Raw genomic sequence first — 19,171 nt, forward strand, 5'->3', positions numbered from 1 at the left:
TATTAAAAACAAAAGAACTTCCCACTTTTTTATTATGTATGTTCATTTAATACACATAAGTACCCTTAACACTTTTTGGTATGAAATGTGAACCAGTTTTCTGCTTTTTATAATACAGATTAAATATCAATATAAGCCAAACACCATTATGAAACTTAATTGCCTTCGTTTATTGGCATTACAGTGGTACCTCGGGATACGAAATACCCAGGTTACGAAATTTCCGGGATACGAAAAAATCCCATAGGAAATAATTGTTCCGGGTTACGAATGTTTTTTCGGGTTACGAAAAAATTTTTGGTGCTTTTCGGCGCTATTTCACACGGAATCGCGGCTTTTCCCCATTAGCGCCTATGGCATTTCGGCTTACAAAGGCTTTTCGGGTTATGAAAGCGGCCGCGGAACGAATTAATTTCGTAACCCGAGGAAGCACTGTACTTTCTACACTGGTTTCAGTGTCAATTTAAATCCTAAAATCCTTTGTGCCCATTGACTTAATTTGAACCAAAACCTCTTAGCTTTCTTACAGCTCTACCATATATGAAAAAATGAACCAATTTGTTTGCCACACTTTCAGGACACATTACTAACCCCTGCATATGTTTTCACCAATTTATCTGGAGTAATATACCACTTATACATCATTTTGTACTCATTTGCTTTAAGATTATATGACCTTGTAAATTGTAGCCCCTTTATCCAAATATTTCCCCATTAACCCATTTGAATATTATGACTCAAATGGTTTGCCCAGCTAACCATATATTCTTTAACCTGTTCTTCTTCAGTGTCAAACCACTATCAGTTTATGGCCTTCTAGATCAAAATCCCTTCTATTTTTCATCCTAATCCATTGCTTTAATCCTTTTAAATTGGCCTCTTCAATATAAACTTTTAAATTTGGTACTCCTAGTCCTATCCTCTTTTGTATCCTCTAAAGCCTTCCATTTATTTCTAATAAAACTGTGGTTTGTATCCATAAAAGTTCATATTAAAATAAAAACTGGTTGTTTTAAATGTGCTGATACATTTCTTCTTTCTCCCCTTCCCTCCCCTTCCTACTTTTTATGTTTCAAGAGACTAAGGCCCGTTACAGACTTCCCAAAAGGGGCGGTCTTGGGCCGCTGCCGGTTGCAGCGCGGAGGAGCCGCTGCAGCCAAACCGCGCGACTCCTCCGCGCTGCAAAAAAGGAGTGCAGAAATCGCACTCCTTCCGGCAACCCAGAAGAGCCGCTACAAGTGCCAAAGCACGCACTCGCAACGGCTATTCCGCGTTTAGACGTCCGGATGCTGCGCGTCCGTTACATCAAGATCGCCAAATCCACCCTATCCACCGTTACATCAGTTCTTCCCCAAATCCACTCTATCCCTCCCTTAAACCATTTTTTTAAAACCTACCTTTTGCTCTGGATTTTGCAGGAAAACCTGGAGCACTCCATAGTCATGCCAAGCAGCTGTGTACACACACGTACCCACTGTATTGCCTGGTGCTGCCACCAGTGGTGTAAGTCGCTCCCTCTGAGGTCACAGTGAAGCACCCAGCCATATGATCAATGCTAGGTGCCTCATTTCTAACCCCAGAGTAGGCAATTCACACCAGCAGCAGTGGTGACAGGTGACACTGCAGGAACACATGTGTAGATGGCTGCCCAGCATCACTATTGAGTGTGGAGGTAATGGGAGGAATATTCTGGGAACAGTCCAGAGTATTCTGGCCAGTGTACATGAGCCCTTTGAAGGGCAGAGATGGTAGAATGGTGCTTATCATCAGAAAGCTTTGAAACAAAGCTATCCACAGTCAAATCTGGCTAGCATAACAAGCAAAACAAAAAAGGCAATCTTTTCAATGACTGTAAGAGAGAGAAACAGAACAGATGGAGGATCCTGTTTTATGGTTTTGATTTTAGAACACTGAAATTCCACCGGAAAAACAGGGGCAGAATTGTGGGGAAATTAATAGCTTTAAAATACATTCAATGTTATGCCAGATGGCTACACTTGGGAAAGATAACCAGCACTTCCTAAAAAAATAATAACTAGAGGTCACTATAAGATTGTGATCATTGCCAGAAGGCTGAAAGATCTGGTCCAAAACACACTGCAGAAATAATCCAGTTTGAGACCACTTTAATTGCCATGGCTCAATGCTAGGGAATTCTGGGAACTGTAGTTCTGTGGGACATTTAGCCTCCTCTGTAAGAGAGTTCTGGTGCCACAATAAACTAGAATTCCCAGGATTCCCTATCACTATTAGTGTGTTTTGGACCTCAGATTTAAGCCCCCAACCTATCCAATCAGTCAGTGTTCAATGTATCCTCATTTTTGTACTATTTTTTTTTACTACATGTTTGCATGTACTATATACATACACACACTTCTTATTCACTGGTGAAGAAGCAATTGATGTGAGTAGCTGACCCATGCTTTCTTTCAAGTTTCAGCATAATACAAGTAGCAAGGATGGATTAATCCTCAAATTAAATATGGTACAGAGAAGTGTCTAGATCAGGATGGAAATGCTGCAGGTCGGATGTGTCTCTGTGTAAAGTGTATCTGTCCAGTTCCTTCTACTGGACTGCTTTAAAATATCTTACAGTTCTCTATGTGAGAAGGCAGCCTGCTGGTGTGGGCTATGTAGGTTAAACAGAGGGTTTTGAATCTTTATTCCAAAGAATTGATACTTTTTAATCTGCTTTAGTGAGAAGGTATAAAAATATGTAAGATAAGCAGCAGAATAACAAAGCAGCCTGAATCCTATGGTTAGTCCTATTGTTACTAGGATAGACCATTGAATCAATTTTACTATGTGTTGCTTCACCTTTCAACAACTCAGTCAATAGGCCTATTTTGATAGCAGCATATATCTGTGACTCCCAAAGAATAACATATGGCAGCATATATCTGTGATTCCCAAGAAAATCTCAAGTGTACATCTGAGTTCACATTTGAGCTTGGCCTCTGGCTGCTATCACTGCAGTTAAGATTGTGGATTATAAACAAGACTCTCTTGTGTCCTGGTACATTCTGGAATAGTTGGCCTAGGAGGACTCAGATTTCTGTGCTACTCTGACAGCTGCTAATGCTTGAGTTGTTACAAAAACTTCATTGCAGGAGAAAGAGTTTGGTGCTGCTTGAAAGTTTTCCAGTGCAGTAATGGCCTATTTTAACTGACTCTTTAAAAAATTTCAACACCCAGATAGCTTTGTTCAGATATTTTAATCTCTCCTTTTTGTATCTTTGCCTCCTCCACAGACTACAACTTCCACAAACGTAATTATTTCTTCTTAGATGTGCTAAGTGTTTTGCTTAACAAATAAATGGTTACTCAATCATACACAATATGAACATATTGTCAGCTTGCCTTGATCAGATGGAGAGTAGGAGTAAGTGCTGAGTGCCAGTTCATCATAGGATTTACTCCTTGTAGAGTCAGGCTGCCAAATAGAGATTACGCATAAGCACGCAGTTCTCCGGACCAGTCATTTTGAGAGAATTCACCATAACATCAGTTGATTAGCATGGAAGGCTTTTTTATTTAAAATGATTTTGTCTATAGAAATTGATTGACCATGTAGATCCATATGAATACATTATTCGCCAAATCTAGAAGGGCAACTATCATATAATCTCCACGCAGTTATTTTGATAGTAGATAATCAATTATTTTTGTATTTCTAATCCTTCCAGAAGCACAGTTCAAAGTTTTATCCTTAACATTTGTATGTACTCATGCATTTATATCATATGCTTGAATATAATGTTTATATAATATGCTGGAATATAAATGTTTCTAACTGGATGTAAGGTTAATTTTTCTAAACATTTTATTATTTTATGCTGGCTGTATGCCATGATAAAAATTCATTCAGAAGGCTTCAGGATTCCTGAGAGTTTAGGATTCTTGAGAGTTTAGAAGTACATCTTTAAAAATTATATATTTATTTTTTACATTTATGTCCCAAATTTTACACCAAGGAGCCCAAGGTAGCATACATTATACCTTCTCTCCTATCCATTTGATTCTCACAGTAACCATGTGATAGATGTTTGACTAAAAGAGAGTGACTGGCTCAAAGTCACTTGGTGAATTTTCCTGGCTAAGTCTAATGCAGAACTGGTGGTTTAAATATCCTAAAGACACCAGTCCCCATCTGATCATGGAGCTAAGCAGAGTCAGCTCTGTGGATGGGTGACCACTAACAAATTCCAGGTGCTGTAGGATATATTTCAGGGGAAGGAACTGGCAAAACTACCTCTGACTATTCTGGGATTTACAGTTCAATTACATCTAGGTAGTAACATAATTCCCACACTTACAGGAATATCTGACTCCCCTAATTGTTTAATAACAACAAGGGCGAAATTAGCCTCTGCACCTACATTATGGCCGAGACAGACAGGCAGATGGGGGAGACTTCCATGGGCATGATGTTTACACAATGGCAACCCCAGAGAGCACAGAAGCAGCCTTGAGGCTGTACCAGGGCCTTCTAAGGTGGCCCAAAACCTGCCCCAGAAGGAGCAGATCTTTTCCACTCCTTTTGGGACCATGACAGGAGGCACTCTTTGGGGCTACACCATGTTTTTGCCATGGCCCCAGGGTGATCAGGCTGGGAGTGGCTTCTGGCCACTCATTCCTGCCCATCTGCTTCACCCCTATATTGCTGAAACCAACTGATCTTTTATTTGGAAGGACTGTGACCAATCCAGTGCTGGTACTCAGAACAAATCCTTAAGGGTTTTTAAAAATATGAATGTATGCCTTTTGGAGATAGATTCCGCTTGTGGATTTCGGGATTCTAGCTTAATATCTTGATATTTTCATTTATTTATTTTATTTATATGCCATTGTTCTCTGGCAAAGGGACCCAAGGTGGCTCACAGATAAAATCAGCTAAAACCTTGACAATAAAAAAATAATTAAAATAATATTTCTAAAACAATATAAAATTGCATTAGACAAACAAAAGTTTTAAAACACAAACAGAACACACACCCCTTATAAAAGCCTCATTGACAAAGTGCTTGAATAAAACCATCTTTGCTTGCCAGTGAAAAGAACGCAGGGAGGGGATCAAGCTAGCTTCCCATGGAAGGACATTCAAGAGGGTGAAAGCAGCCACTGAGAAGGCTCTCTCTCATGTCCTCACAAAGCAAGCCTGTGGCGGTGATGGGACTGAGAGAAAGCCTTCCACTGAAGATCTTAGCGTTCTTTCAGGTTTGCATAAGGAGATACAATCCTTCAGATAGTCTGGATCCAAGGCATATAGGGCTTTATAAGTCATGATGTATAAACTCTTTAAAGATTTTATCATATCAAGCAGCATATAAATAAAAACAAAGAGTTTAAATATGTATACTCTGCAAGACTCTAAACCTGTGCTAGTGTGAACATGAAATGAAACTGGCTCCAGGAAGAGCTGAAATGAAGCAAATGAAAGGATGAGCTTCATTATCAGTTAATTTTATCCAGGTTCAATCATATGTAGAGACTAAATTAATTATGACTTACGTAAGTCTCTTTAGAGGATTATCACATGGAGCCTTACCATCCCTGAAATGTGGCTAAATCGTCCTTAAAGCGTGAGAGTGTGATAGCCAATCATGCTTGCCTCCCATGATTTAATCATCATTTAGGCATCCCAATCCTCTCCCATCATCAAAGCATTCACAGAGCAGCCATTTTTCAACAACGGAAACTTCTGTTATTGGAGAAATGGCTGCTCCATGAATTCTTTGATGACGGGAGAGGAGCGGGACACCTCAATGACAACTAATTCACAGGAGGCAAGTGTGATTGGCTATCACACCCATGTGCTTTATGGACGATTTAGCCACGTTTCAGGGACAGTAAGGCTCTGTGTGATAATCGCCATAGATATCAGGTAATTAACTCTGACTAAAACTTGGACCACCCTATTATCTTTAATCAGGGTAGCACCGGGAACAGGTTTTATTCTACACAAGGGTGGGCAACTGCTTGAAGTCTGGAACCAATTTTCCCCTGTGGAACCACTCAGTGGGCTGCACTCAACACACACAAACAGCAAGCGCAAATAGACTACAATTTTCCTCTGATGTCCCTCTCAAAATGGTGTTAGGAAGTTATATTACATCACTTTCTGTTGACATTTTGAGAAGGATTACAGAAAACAGAGATATTTGGGGGTAATATCCCAAGCACTGGAGTGCTTTGGGTATTTTCATGTGTTTTCATACATTTGGGAGCCTTTCTGTATGACTTGGGACCAAAATGTCCTGGAAATCAAACTGATTTTTTTTTTCATGAAACCATTGAGAGCTTAGGGGTTTGGGGGGACTAGTGGGATTTCAGGAACCACAAAAGAAGGAATTCAGTATGCCTACCCCTTCTTTAGCTTCATGAGTCCACCTTTTCAATTAACCTGCCAAAGGGAATGGGAGGAAATAAAGCATTGAACATAAGAGGCACAGACACAGTAAGTAAGTGCAAAATCTGTGCAGAGAATATTGGTTTGTGGAAGATTTCCTTTCATTGATTTTCTTGTCATAATGACAGATATGTTATTAACTGCAGAGTAATTTATGTTCTCCTGGCTAGTAATTGCTGAAGTTCTGAATTATGACCTATCTTATTCCATAGAAGTTCAAACTATTTGTATGGTATGTTATTTTAAAATTGTTTACATTAGTTTTAATTGTATGCCAGCCAGAGGTCTGGTAATCAAAGGCTAAAATAAATAAATACACTCCAGAAATTGATTTTTTCCATATTTGCTTCACTTTCATCTCCCGTGCAGAGCTATAAAAGTTATTTTTAAAATGAACGGTTATAGTGACATACTGAAACTGTTGAGAGAGACCAAAATATTTCACACTAACAAAACAATTGATTAATTAGCAATTATAGGACTGAAACTCTAGGACCCAGAGTTTAGAAGTAACCTTCCAAACTGTGATCTTATGCCAATAAGAAGCCTTTCTGCCTTTGATTAAACATCTGTATACATTTTTAATTAAACATCTGTGTACATTTCAGATGTTCTGCAATTCTTTCAAGTATTTGAAATCTGCCTCTGATTTCTATGTTATCACTGACATTGACATGTCAGCCTGCTTTCCTCTCACCCACTACCATTGCCAAGCTGTTGCCTTGTGCCTAGATCTGTGATGTGTTTATTTCACTGCATTGCTCACTTTTCCTTCCTTCTGTCTTCTCCTCCTCTCTTACAGACATCAGATCTGGCAGAAGTTCCCGAGGAAGGTGACAGTCCAGGAAACATGCTTGACATAAACAGGAAACGCAGCAATAGTGGTGAGTATCACACAAAGATTTTCTGTGCTCCCCAGATTTCAGACCAATGAGCTTAGTTTCAAATTATAAGTTCTTCAGACCCAGAATGTCCCCCCTCCCCCCAAAAAATGTATCATTGCTATGAATACATTCAAATATACATGTGTGTGTCAGGGCTGTAACTTGGGGGGGGGGAATGTGGGAGTTGACTTCCCCCCAAAAAATAAAATTCTGCACTTCCAAATGAAATTTCCTATCAGTCCCCATATTTCTAGCATTGCAATAACTTCAAACTTCCATTGAGCATTTAGAAATACATTTTAGGCATCCCCAAGAGAATGTGGATAGCTCAGTTAACAGATCCTCTGACAAGCCTCTTTTTACTGTACAAAGTTTTTTTTTACTCCTGCCCAGGCTCCATTTTCCCCCTTGTCATCTGTCTAAAACATGTTTTTCACCTCTTTTAGCAGCATCAGCATTTGGGGAGAGTTGTGAAGGAGGAAACAGACTTTTTGTGTGAGGTTGCAGCTGTATGCCTGCATTAAGAAATGCAATAAAGCTTCAGCTGGGAAAGAATGGTATTTCTGCTGTAGTCAATCCTACTGTAGCTATAAACGTATCCCCGGATAGCCGTGTTGACCATGTAGCAAAGTACAGTAACATCCAAAATCCACAAAACAGTGATACCTTTATTGTATTGGGCCAACCAAAATGTAAGAAAAATACACATCGCAAGGTTTCAAAGCTCCACTCATCTTGTGGCACTATTTCTTGTTTCATTTGAACTGTCTGATCATAGAGTTTTTCAAGGCAAAAGTCTTCAGGAACAGTATACCATTGCCTCCTTCTGCGTTAGCCATGGTGCCACTGCTGTTATCTCTGATAGATCTTCTTCCCTTGTCTCACACACACACATGCCGCTGCTGCTGCTGCTGCTGCTGCTCAGTAGTTGCTTGCCTCATTTAGTGTGGCTTCTCAGCAAAAGCCTGTCTGACATGGGAGACCATATCAACAGTGCTTCTACCATCATCATAGCCTTTTTTTTTCACAGCAGCATGCAGTATCACCTTCATGAAAAAGTAGTGCTTAGGTGGATTAAATGTGTTAGATCTGTTGTTTGTAGACTGCTCATGCATGAGTCTTAGGTTGCCAGATGAAATAAGGGACAGACCTCCTGTACCCTTAATGGTACTGTAGAAGAGGGACCTTTAACTGGTATTGCTTGCTTGACAAGCAACAGCTGCTAAAATTCACTCTTATACACAAAGGTACAGAAGATTTCACCTGTCAATCCTAGTGGATCTTTTTGCCTTAACTAGTCTTACCCACCTTGTCAAGCCATTTTTATTTCTCCTTTTTATCGAATACTCAGATCAGGCATATAAGCTTTACTTTCTAGCAAATAAGTCCTGTGCAATATGACAAGCAATGTACAAATTATAGGGAGGCAAAATGGGCATGCTCTGGCAGGTAGGATGAAACAGCACCAGTTCTGACCCTCTATTACACTTACATTTTAAACATGAGGATAAGACTCTTATTTCTTATATCTCTTCTTCTTAAGTACTTCTTAAGATCCAATATTTATGTTGTTGTTGTTTTCAGCCTTGAGATTAATAGGGGAAAGGCCAGTAACCACTGAAAGTGAATTTCTTATCTTTCCATCACATTCATGAAAATCTGGAACATTGCTGTAGTACAGGGATTCCCAATCTGTGCTCCAAGGAGCCCTTATGGCTCCATGTACACTTCCCAAGTGCTCCATAGCCATTCCAGGAAAATGAAAGAAATAAAAATTGAAGAGTAAGAATATATCCTTATGTATACTACTAAACACAATTAACTTGTGAGACATAGGGTAGTCCTCTTAGGGGTTCTGCCATAGAAATAAGGGCTCCACAGGTCAAAAAGGTTGGGAACCCCTGACATAGTAAATCATGTCACATAATAAAATTAGTTGTTATGTACAAATGAAAGCCCAGGCTCAAGATGGAAAGAATATTCAAAAATATGTCTAAAAATGCTCAATGAACATGGTCCTTCAGTGCTGCAAAATCCTGTGCATCTTTTCCATAGCATTGATATGATCCTTCTCATAGGTCCAATTTATTCTCTCTTAAAGTCTTCCACTGAAGAAGTGTATATCACAGTAAATAATTGGGCTCATATTGCCAAATATGAATGAAAGTCAGAAAGATGTGAAAAAATAATGGCATTAAGGTAAAGAAACACATATACAATGGCTCACGTGTTTCAACAGTTGGAGTCCTTTGTCCTAAGATTTCTTATCTCTTTGATTGCAGTGTTTACATACTCAGTAAATGGTACAGCAGACTTCAGAGATGAACAGAAGAAAATAAATTCAATACTACAGGTGACATTTTACTGAGATATTCTATTGCAAATTATAACTAACACATGATTTAATTTTATTCAATAGTATATGAGCAGAAATATAAAGAATCACCAATATCTTACATTGCCTACTTAGTTAAACTTTTGCAACTAAGTATTGTCTCCTGGTCTGAACCCACAAACCTATCTTAAGAGCCAGCAGCTTCATTGAGCAATAGCTGTTCAGCTGGCAATAGAGGTGCAGAGGATGATGTTTCAGGCCCCTCCTGACAGTGAGCAAGGCTGTGATGAGGACTTGCAACAGAGGTCCTGCTCCTGATTTCATAGCCTTACTTGCTTGTAGAAAGAGGATAGAAACCTCATGCTCCTATACCTAGATCATCAGCAGAACAGACCACCATTGCTTGATGCAGCTGCTGGCTGTTAAGATACATTTGGGGGGTATTTTTATGTTCATGACAATACTATCATGCTCATAAGTACATAATCTTACTCAATATAGAGAAGTTACAGATCTGTAATTCAGTTATAAATCTGTAATTTCAGTACAGAGTGCCAGTCAATATTTTCAAACTTCCTCATTCAAGAAAGGGCATCTTGACACATTGAAAACACTGCATCCTCCTCTCTCTCTCTCTCTCTCTCTATATATATATATATATATATATATATATATATATATATATATACACACACACTGTATATATATATGGTCCTTGAGTGCTGGAAAACCCTGACATTAAAAAGTCTGACATTGCTAAAATATAATAAAAAAATTTAGAAAGGTTCATCATCTCATCCAGCCAGTAAAACACATTTGAAAAGTTTCATGCTTGTTTGTAAGAATAATATAAATGAAGATTTCATCCCTATATATGAGCAGGGGCTTTTTCTCCTGGGCTATTCAGTACTGTATTATGCATCAGTGATTGCCAAGTATAACCTCAGTTTATATATGTGGATTTTCCCCATAGGCAGCTTTTACTCTTAAATAAATAGAAAAGGTGGCAGAGTCTTTTATAACTGCTACTTCTATGCTGAGTATAATTTTGTATTCATGTACAAACCTGTGCAAACAAGTTTAAAACATTAAATATTAAAATGTATTAAAATGTATTAAAAGACAACATGGCAAACCTTAAAAACAACAGACACAGCAGTAAAAACACACATCAGTTAGTTTCTATGGCATAAGGGCATAAAAATATTTTAATTTATTGGCAAAAGGAGAGCAGGGATGGGAGTCATACGGTTCCAAAGTCTGGGAACAGTCACCAAGAGGTCCCTCTCCCTTGTTTCCACCAATCAAGCTTGAGAAAGTGGCAGGACAGAGAGATGGGCTTCTTGAGATGATCTTAGAGCACTCATGGGCTCATAAAGGGAGATACTGTCCTTCAAATAACCTGGACCAAAGCCATTATGGGCCCAAACAGACAGGCCAAAATAGAGCTACTTCGGGTCACTTTGGGGGAATGCTGTTTAAATGCTGCATGCATCCTAAGAGGACAGAAGCCACGCCAAATCCATGCTCCAGGCCTAAGGACTGGAGTGCAGCTTTGGGCCTCTTAAGATGCATGTGTCATTTAAACAGCATACCTCCAAAGTGATCCAAAGCAGCTTTATTTTGCCCTGTCTGTTCAGGCCCATAGTTCTTTTAGCTCTATTTAAAAACCTCAAATGTCAATAGAGCTCCGCATCTTCAGAGTGCCCACATTTAGAATTATAAGCAACTGTACTCTCACTCAAGACACTCCTTTACAAAATAAACACTAACATCTCTTCTTCTTTTTCCTACCATGCTGAAGGGATCTCTTAATAAAGACACAGTACAGATGAATACCTATGTTGCCTTGTACAAATTTGTACCACAAGAGAATGAAGACTTGGAAATGAGGTAAAGTTACTCTATTTTTTGGATGTTTGAGTTGCAGAAATGGCAGCTAAGTGAAGCAGTTAAAGCTGGACAGCATATGTTCCACCTCTCTGTAAGATTCCACTGCTTCAAAACCTATCAATTCACATGATATAAAAATAGAGACCTAAATCCACCTAGACTAGACCTGTTTCAATCAGTGGAGTGTCAGTTATCATTACAAAGTCCCTTTTGTTTCATTTAGTCTGCTTTAGATAGAGAGAACTAATGCTGGATTTAGCCCAGAGTCTGTGAGAGACATTATTATGTAGCATGTAAAGACTGCTCAACATTTAAATAAACATAAATGCATTATTTATTTATTTATTTATTTTAAAGATAAAATGCAGAAGCAACTTAACTACCCCCATCATTCAACTGTCAATGTGTTTGTCCCTAATGGAATGTAGGCAACAGGACAGGGTCAAAGAAGCCACATTTTATGACGTGGTTTCATGCACAAAAATCCAAATAGAGTACATTCAGAAGCTCACCACTCCTCTTTTAAAACAAGAAAAGCCTTTTTAAGAGAAGATGGCATGGGACAGGAAAGCTGTAGGGGACTAGGATGCTTAACATCTTCCCCCCACCAGATTGCACCCCACTACTTTGGGGATCTGCATGCATGTTTATCCACTCACCAATTCATTCACCACGACTTCTGAATTTGCTGTTTCCTCCTCGCAAAGAGCCATCTGGTTGCCATTACATGTTTGGATACAGTGTGTTCTTTGGGCCACAACCTGAGCCAGTAGGTGAATCACCCTGGCAACTATTCAGCCTCATGTTGCTGATCCACAATTGCCACCTCCCACCTTGTCCTGCCATTTCGTCACCCCTACCATTGCAGATGCCACCTCCTGACCAGCTGGAGAAGGAAAATTGGGGTTGAAGGTTGCCTAGTAACCCTGTACATATATCCTACTGTCTTTTAAGCGCTCCCCCACAAACCAGGCCCCATGTCAGAAGAGAGATCTCTACTCTTAGCTGGCCATGACACAAAGTGAATTCAAATGATAGGAAGGGACAGGAGATAATCAAAAACAAGTCCCTGAATGGGAAGGAATAACATTTAAGTTCCTGAATTTAATAATGGCCTTCCATGTTCCAGCAGGTCCACCCAGCATGGCCAGTGATTGAATCTGATGGGACTAGTAGTCAAACAACATCTGGAAGCTCAGTTTCTGAGAACATAAAAAAAAATCTGTACAGCAAGCCAGTTTCCATTGCTTAAAGGGTCCCTCTCCTAGTTGACAGTAGGGTCCATCTCAGCACCAGCTTGGGAGAAAAAAAATCACCTCTTTTTCTTCAGCCAAAGTCAAACAGCAGAACTGTGATATATAGCTATAGCTATGTATCATCATCATTATCCAGTAAATAACATGTATATGTGAAACTAACATGAACATTCTCAGGGGATCCCTTGTTTTGTTTTGTTTTACTTTCCAAGCTTCAAGCTATATTCTTCTGTGGCTACAAACTAGAGAAAATGCTCAAAATTGTTGGCATTTGATTGGGACTGCCTTTTTGGGGAACAAGGCGCTAAACTAGAAAACCAGATATAAATTATAGAATACAGTCGGCCCTTCTTATACACAGATTTTTTATGCACAGATTCAAGCATACATGGTTTGAAAATGTTTAAAAAAAAGTATAAATTTCAAATATCAAACCTTGATTTTTCATTTTTTTATAAGGGACACCATTTTGCTATGTCATTATAGTTAATGAGACTTGAGCATACACAGATTTTGTTATACATGGGGGATCTTGGAACCAAACCCCAGCGTATAACAAGGGTCCACTGTACATATTGAAATGATCAAGGGTCATCTTATGTGTTACTTCCATTTGGTATTGTTTGGCTAAAACACACCTTGAATTCCATATCATGTTTATGAGGTTTTCCATAAAATCCTTGTATCAGCCTCTTAAAGTTGAGCAGTACAATTATAAGTCAAAAAAAATATGCCTCAAAATTGCCCCTAAAATTTTGGTAGACTTATATAAGGATCAGTACATCAGTAGTGCTTAGAAAGGTCCTAAAGCAAGCAAGCCTGATGCCCCAATCTCCATCGAACACCAATTCCTTCCCCCTCCAGTCCATTTTACAAGCCTTTGCTTAATATTGGAAAATCTCCCCATTTAAATCCACTTGCTTCTTTCTCTGTTCGGTTTTGCAAGTCTGGCTTCCTATGGAAAAATCTCCCCATTTAAATCCACTTGCTTCTCTCTCTGCTCCATTTTGCAAGACCTGGCTTCCTATGGAAAAATCTTCCCATTTAAATCCAGTTGCTTCTTTCTCTGCTCTGTTTTGCAAGACCTGGCTTCCTATTTAAAAAACCTCTCCATTTAAAACCATCTTTCCAGTCCCTTTTGCAAGACCTTGCTTCCTATGGAAACAACTCTCCATTTAAATCCACTTTCTTCCTTTCTCATTCCGAAAACCTCTCCTCCAGCACCTGGGAATCAGTTGGGAGAGGTCCAGAGAAGTAGAAGGAGGGACGGAAGTGGTATTTTCCCCCTTTCCATCCTTCCTTATAGCCCCCTAAGTTTTACCCTTGACTTATCCATGGGTCATATCAAAATCCAGGATTTTGACCCTGAAACCTTCCCTCGACTTATACATGAGGTTGACTTGTACACAAGTGTATTCTGTGTATGTGGGCAGCATCTGAAATAAAAGGAAAAAAAACAGAAAAAAAATGTTCATGGAACAGTGCAAGAAACTTGATCCCAATCTAGGTAAAGCAATGACTTCAATCCAGAAAAAAACAGATGTGAGGAAATCCCATTGCACATTAACAAGCCCATCTAAACTCAGTCTTATTGATGTTTCTGTTTTCTAATTCCAGGCCAGGAGATAGGATCACACTTCTGGAGGACTCAAACGAAGACTGGTGGAAGGTACTATCAAAATAGTCAAAACTCACATTTAATAAAATGAATAAATAATGTTCAAAGAACATAAATTAGGGCATTACAGTAATCAAGTGAATATGGGTGTATCAGTGTAAACTCTTATGCAGCACAATCCTATGTTACATTGCACTAGACTAGCAGTGTTAACTTGAGATCTCTGCTCTGGCTTTAAGAAGCCACCATGTCTATAGAGGTAATGCACTGCTTTGACAGGGAAGGGATCAGGATGTAGAGCAGGCAGGATTGTCAGTAGCAGCACCTAGCATCATCTCCTGAAGACGTTTGGACAGGGCCTATCCAGCTAGCATCACTACAGTCTTGACATCACTATACCTTAAGGACCCCTCCTCTCTCAGGATAAGATGCCGCTGAAGAGCATAGGCTTCACAATTAGAACACTAAATGTTAAAGAGTATGTCCAATATCCTGAATCCTGGCAACTTTAAAATTCAGGTGAAAACCTGAAACAGATTCACTGCTCCGCTAACATGGGAGACCCCAGCCATCACTGGTATATTATAAATACAGAACTGCTCTTTTGCAAAGCTCACTATGTGAGCTTAAACTAGTTGTTATCTTTTTGCCATAGCTATCTCCCAGGGCATTTGTGAGGATAAAATAGTGGGGAGCACCTCCAAATGTAATAATATAATACATTGGAAACAAAATATATTGCTGTGTAATTAAATAATGGTAAATTCACTCTCCTGTCCTTTCTATGTCTTCTTTGCAGGGGAAAATAGAAGATCGAGTTGGGTTTTTTCCTGCTAACTTTGTTCAAAGATTGCAAGATGAAAAGGTTTTCAGATGTATAAGAACATTCATCGGGTGCAAGGAACAGGGACAAATAACACTGAAAGAGAACCAAGTAAGTTGATACTACTTCCTGGTGTATTAACATTTTAATGGCATATTTCCCCATTTCTTATTCAGTTACATCCATTATAACGCACAGAAAGTATGTCCACAATCCATATTAAGAACGGATTCAGTTCAGGGTTGTGTTCCTAGGCCAGTGATGGCAAACCTATGCCACGCATGCCGGAAGTGGCACTTGACGCCACTTCCTTGAACACGGGGTGAGGGAAAAGGCGGAAGAGGCCCCTCACTGCCTTTTCCTGGCCTCCAGCTGTCTCTCTGACAGAAAAGGGCGCTGGGGAGAAGAACCCAGAGGAGCACACCTCTGGCTCCTGCTCGCAGCCTTCTCCCGGCCTTCAGCTACCTCTCCAAGAGAGCTAGAAGCCGGGAAAAGGGCGGGGAGAGGTGGAGCAACCGGCGTGTGCCAGTGGCTCCTCCCCAGGGACCTTTGCCAGCCTCCAACTGTCTCGGGAGAGACAGTTGGAGGAAGGAAAAGGTCTGTGGGGAGGGAGGCAGGGGGCATGCCCAGCTCCCTTCCTCCCCACTTATCCTGTCTGCCCTATAAGTGTCCCCAAACAGGGCACTTGGAGGGCAGGGAAAGGTCCGTGGGGAGGAAGGTAGGGGGCATGCCCAGCTCCCTTCCTCCCCACTTACCCTTTCTGCCCTCCAAGTGTCCCCAAACAGGGCACTTGGAGGGCAGGGAAAGGTCTGTGGGGATGGAGGCAGGGGGCGCGCCCCCATCCACACAGCCCTAGTGATGTCAAAGGTGCATGCCCCATCCATAAAGCGGGCCCCATAGCTTCGCAGAAGTGTGTCAGCAGTAGCAGCATCATAGGGCTGCATCACAGCCCTTATGATGGTGCAAAAAAGGAGCTGTGTGTACCGGGCCTATGTGACCAATCTTACACAATAAAAATCTTATAGGAAAAGCAACAGTCTTGCACACATACAAAAAAAATAACCATATGGTGCAGGATTGCTATTTTCTCTACAAGATTTTTGTTGGGGATACAGAAAACAGCTGTCTTGAAGGGGTAAAGACATTTTTTTTTTTTGCACAAGAACCTACAATTCTCTCACCCACACAAAATTACATGCAGAATAATTTCTTAAAATGCTTTGAAATATGTGAATGGCAAGGAAAACTGTAGTAATTATCCTCATCTTCAAGAATAAAATAATCAAATATTATCATCCTTATTTAGATTAAGGACTGAAATCAAAATAATTGCCATTATAAATATGACCTAGTATTTGCTTGCTTATTTCCCACCAGCAATTAGGCTGAAGCTAGACAGTACACTGAATTCATACAAAGCTAGTCCATACTAGGACAAGGGTTGCTCATTATCTCTGCTGATTAAAAGAGATGATTAAGAAAGTGAGCATCTGAGTTTGAGCAAATGTAAAAAAGACACCTCTATTTCTCCATATATTAATGGGAAAATGTTATATTGAAAGTAATGTGTGTGATTATGTTGTTATTGGATTTGATAGCTACAGAGAAAACAAGTGAGAATGAAGTAGCAGGGGAGCAAACTGCCTGGAACTACAGGCATGTGTTCTGCAGACCCTTTCATACAATCAGTTGAATGAGGGTACATATGTTCACTGATTGCTAAAAAATCACTATGTGGTGAGATCGAGTTGGGATAGAGGAAATAAAGATAGAAAATGGCCTCATACCACATTGCCCCACTGGCCCATCCAGCTTGGTATTGTGTATTGTGGGGCAGAAAAACTGCAACCCATGAGCCTCATGCAGCCCCAACTGCCTTGTCTGCACACCATTCAAATTTACATCCCTAGCACCTGTATGCAAATGATACATTTCTATTCTTGGAAACCTTCAGGAGTATCAGATTACTTCATTTACCCTCACACCACCCCCAAACCCCAAAACCAAAAGCTATACACATCCAGAGCAAAATTCAGATATTTAAACCCAAAGCAACTTCCAAGCATTTGAAGTAATCAGCTAATTGTGTGCAATTTCAGTGTGTTGTGGCTCACGAGAGGTATGAGGAGGGATTTGCTCTCCAGCCTCAGGGGATGGGTGTTTGCTGGCCTCTGGGCTGGCCAGGAGTTTAAGTCATCACAGTGCACCTGTGCTATGATGGAAAATGGGAGAGGCAGAGCCATGGCTATTTAAGGCAGGTGGTTCCTCCCTTCTCCCTCTTTGCCATTTTTGTTGACCCACCCTCCCATGTCTACAGCAGTCAAAAATGGATACAGCAAATGGATGGTTTTAAGGGGGGGGGATATGAGATTTGGTGACACCTATGGCACCCTCTTGCTGTGAAGATTTGGTTTCTGAAACTGCCTCTTTAGGTCTTGCAGCTAAAGGGGTAAGGAACGAGGCTTGCCTTGAGGCTGGCCTGAGATATAAACCTTTACTTAAGTCATGAGAGTTCAGTGAGAAAACCCTAGGTTAGTATCCCAAATGTGGACCGAGAGGAGCAACCCAATTTTGGGGTTATCCTCGGAGCTCAGGTGTTTCACCCAAGGAAAGCTGGGAAGGTGGTCTGGTGAAGGATCACCTGCCCCGGCTGCTCCCACACCAGGTTGCTCTCTCCATGTTGCAGATTTCAAGAAATAAAGATAATTCTTTATCTCCAAGTCTCTTTATTTCCCAGATAGAGGAACATATTCACAGTATGAACCTATGGTCTATTTCTTTGATATAAACTATGTACACACACACACACACATACACCAGCAGTCAATCATCCGTTGAATGGAAACATCCAAATGAAGGTTTAATTTGTTAAGCAGGAACTAGCTTCTTCCTTGGTGTTTTAAAATGTGCTAGAATATGTCCTGCTAATTCTTACAGTCTCTTAGGTACATTAATAGAAGTTATGTATGCACAGCAAGATGTGAATATACAAACCATAAAGTGCTCATTGCAGGAAATGAGGAAGTTTTTATGCATAGTGTTATATCAACAGCAGCAACACATAACATTATTCAGACAGGCAAAGATATTTTTAGTGCCTTTACGCATGCTAGGTTGCTTTGCCCAGACAGTGAGGCAATTTTGTGTTTATATGTGTTTGTACCCTTCAACTATCAAGTTGATTTAAAACTTTATAACAAAGTTTGGGACTGAGAGATGGAAAAACAGCATGTTAAGCATGTCAGCTTTAAAGAGAGATGTAGGAGCAAGTGTACAAAAAGCTCTTGAAAATGGTGTTACAAATAACATGACTGTTGAGTCTACACAAACAGTGCAGCAACAAATAGAGGGCTGATTCATGATGAAATCTCAATAATGTAGTGTTGAACTAATAATAATAATAATAATAATAATAATAATAATAATAATAGGATTTATTTATATACCGCCCAATCACTGGGAATCCGAGCGGTTTACAACAGAGGGGATAACAGACAGTTCCCTGCCCTCAGGCTTACAATCTAAAAGACACGACACAAAAGGAGAAGGGAATGGTGAGGGAGGGAGGGAATCAGGTCCAGCATTCTTCTCTCCCTCTGAGGCCTGGACCAAGGCAGATGGACCAGAGGGAGGGCTCTTCTTCTTCAGGCTAGCCCTGATGGAGCTGGGCCTGCCTGGTCAACTCCCTCAAAGGCCAAAAGATGACAGTTATGGAGGGAGGAGTCTCTTCTTCCAGGCTAACCCTGATGGAGCTGAGCCAGCCTATTCTCTCCCTCACATGCCAAAAGATGACAGTTATGGAGGGAGGGCGCTCTATGTTCAGGGTGGCCCTGATGGAGCTGAGCCAGCCTATTCTCTCCCTCACATGCCAAAAGATGACAGTTATGGAGGGAGGGCGCTCTATGTTCAGGGTGGCCCTGATGGAGCTGAGCCAGCCTATTCTCTCCCTCACA

At 40.4% G+C, this 19,171-nt stretch overlaps 1 protein-coding gene across 1 annotated transcript in view; it reads left to right on the forward strand.

The window, feature by feature from the left end:
- Window positions 1-19,171, forward strand: part of STAC (SH3 and cysteine rich domain) — an 81,739-nt gene that overhangs the window by 51,322 nt on the left and 11,246 nt on the right. Inside the window, exons 8-12 of the mRNA XM_042472257.1 lie at window positions 7,212-7,293; window positions 9,576-9,646; window positions 11,433-11,521; window positions 14,395-14,446; window positions 15,195-15,329. Of these exons, the coding sequence (XP_042328191.1) occupies window positions 7,212-7,293; window positions 9,576-9,646; window positions 11,433-11,521; window positions 14,395-14,446; window positions 15,195-15,329 (429 nt within the window). The remainder of the gene's footprint in view (window positions 1-7,211; window positions 7,294-9,575; window positions 9,647-11,432; window positions 11,522-14,394; window positions 14,447-15,194; window positions 15,330-19,171) is intronic.

Source organism: Sceloporus undulatus, chromosome 6 (assembly GCF_019175285.1).
Source record: "Sceloporus undulatus isolate JIND9_A2432 ecotype Alabama chromosome 6, SceUnd_v1.1, whole genome shotgun sequence".
In the NCBI taxonomy this organism is placed as follows: domain Eukaryota; kingdom Metazoa; phylum Chordata; class Lepidosauria; order Squamata; family Phrynosomatidae; genus Sceloporus; species Sceloporus undulatus.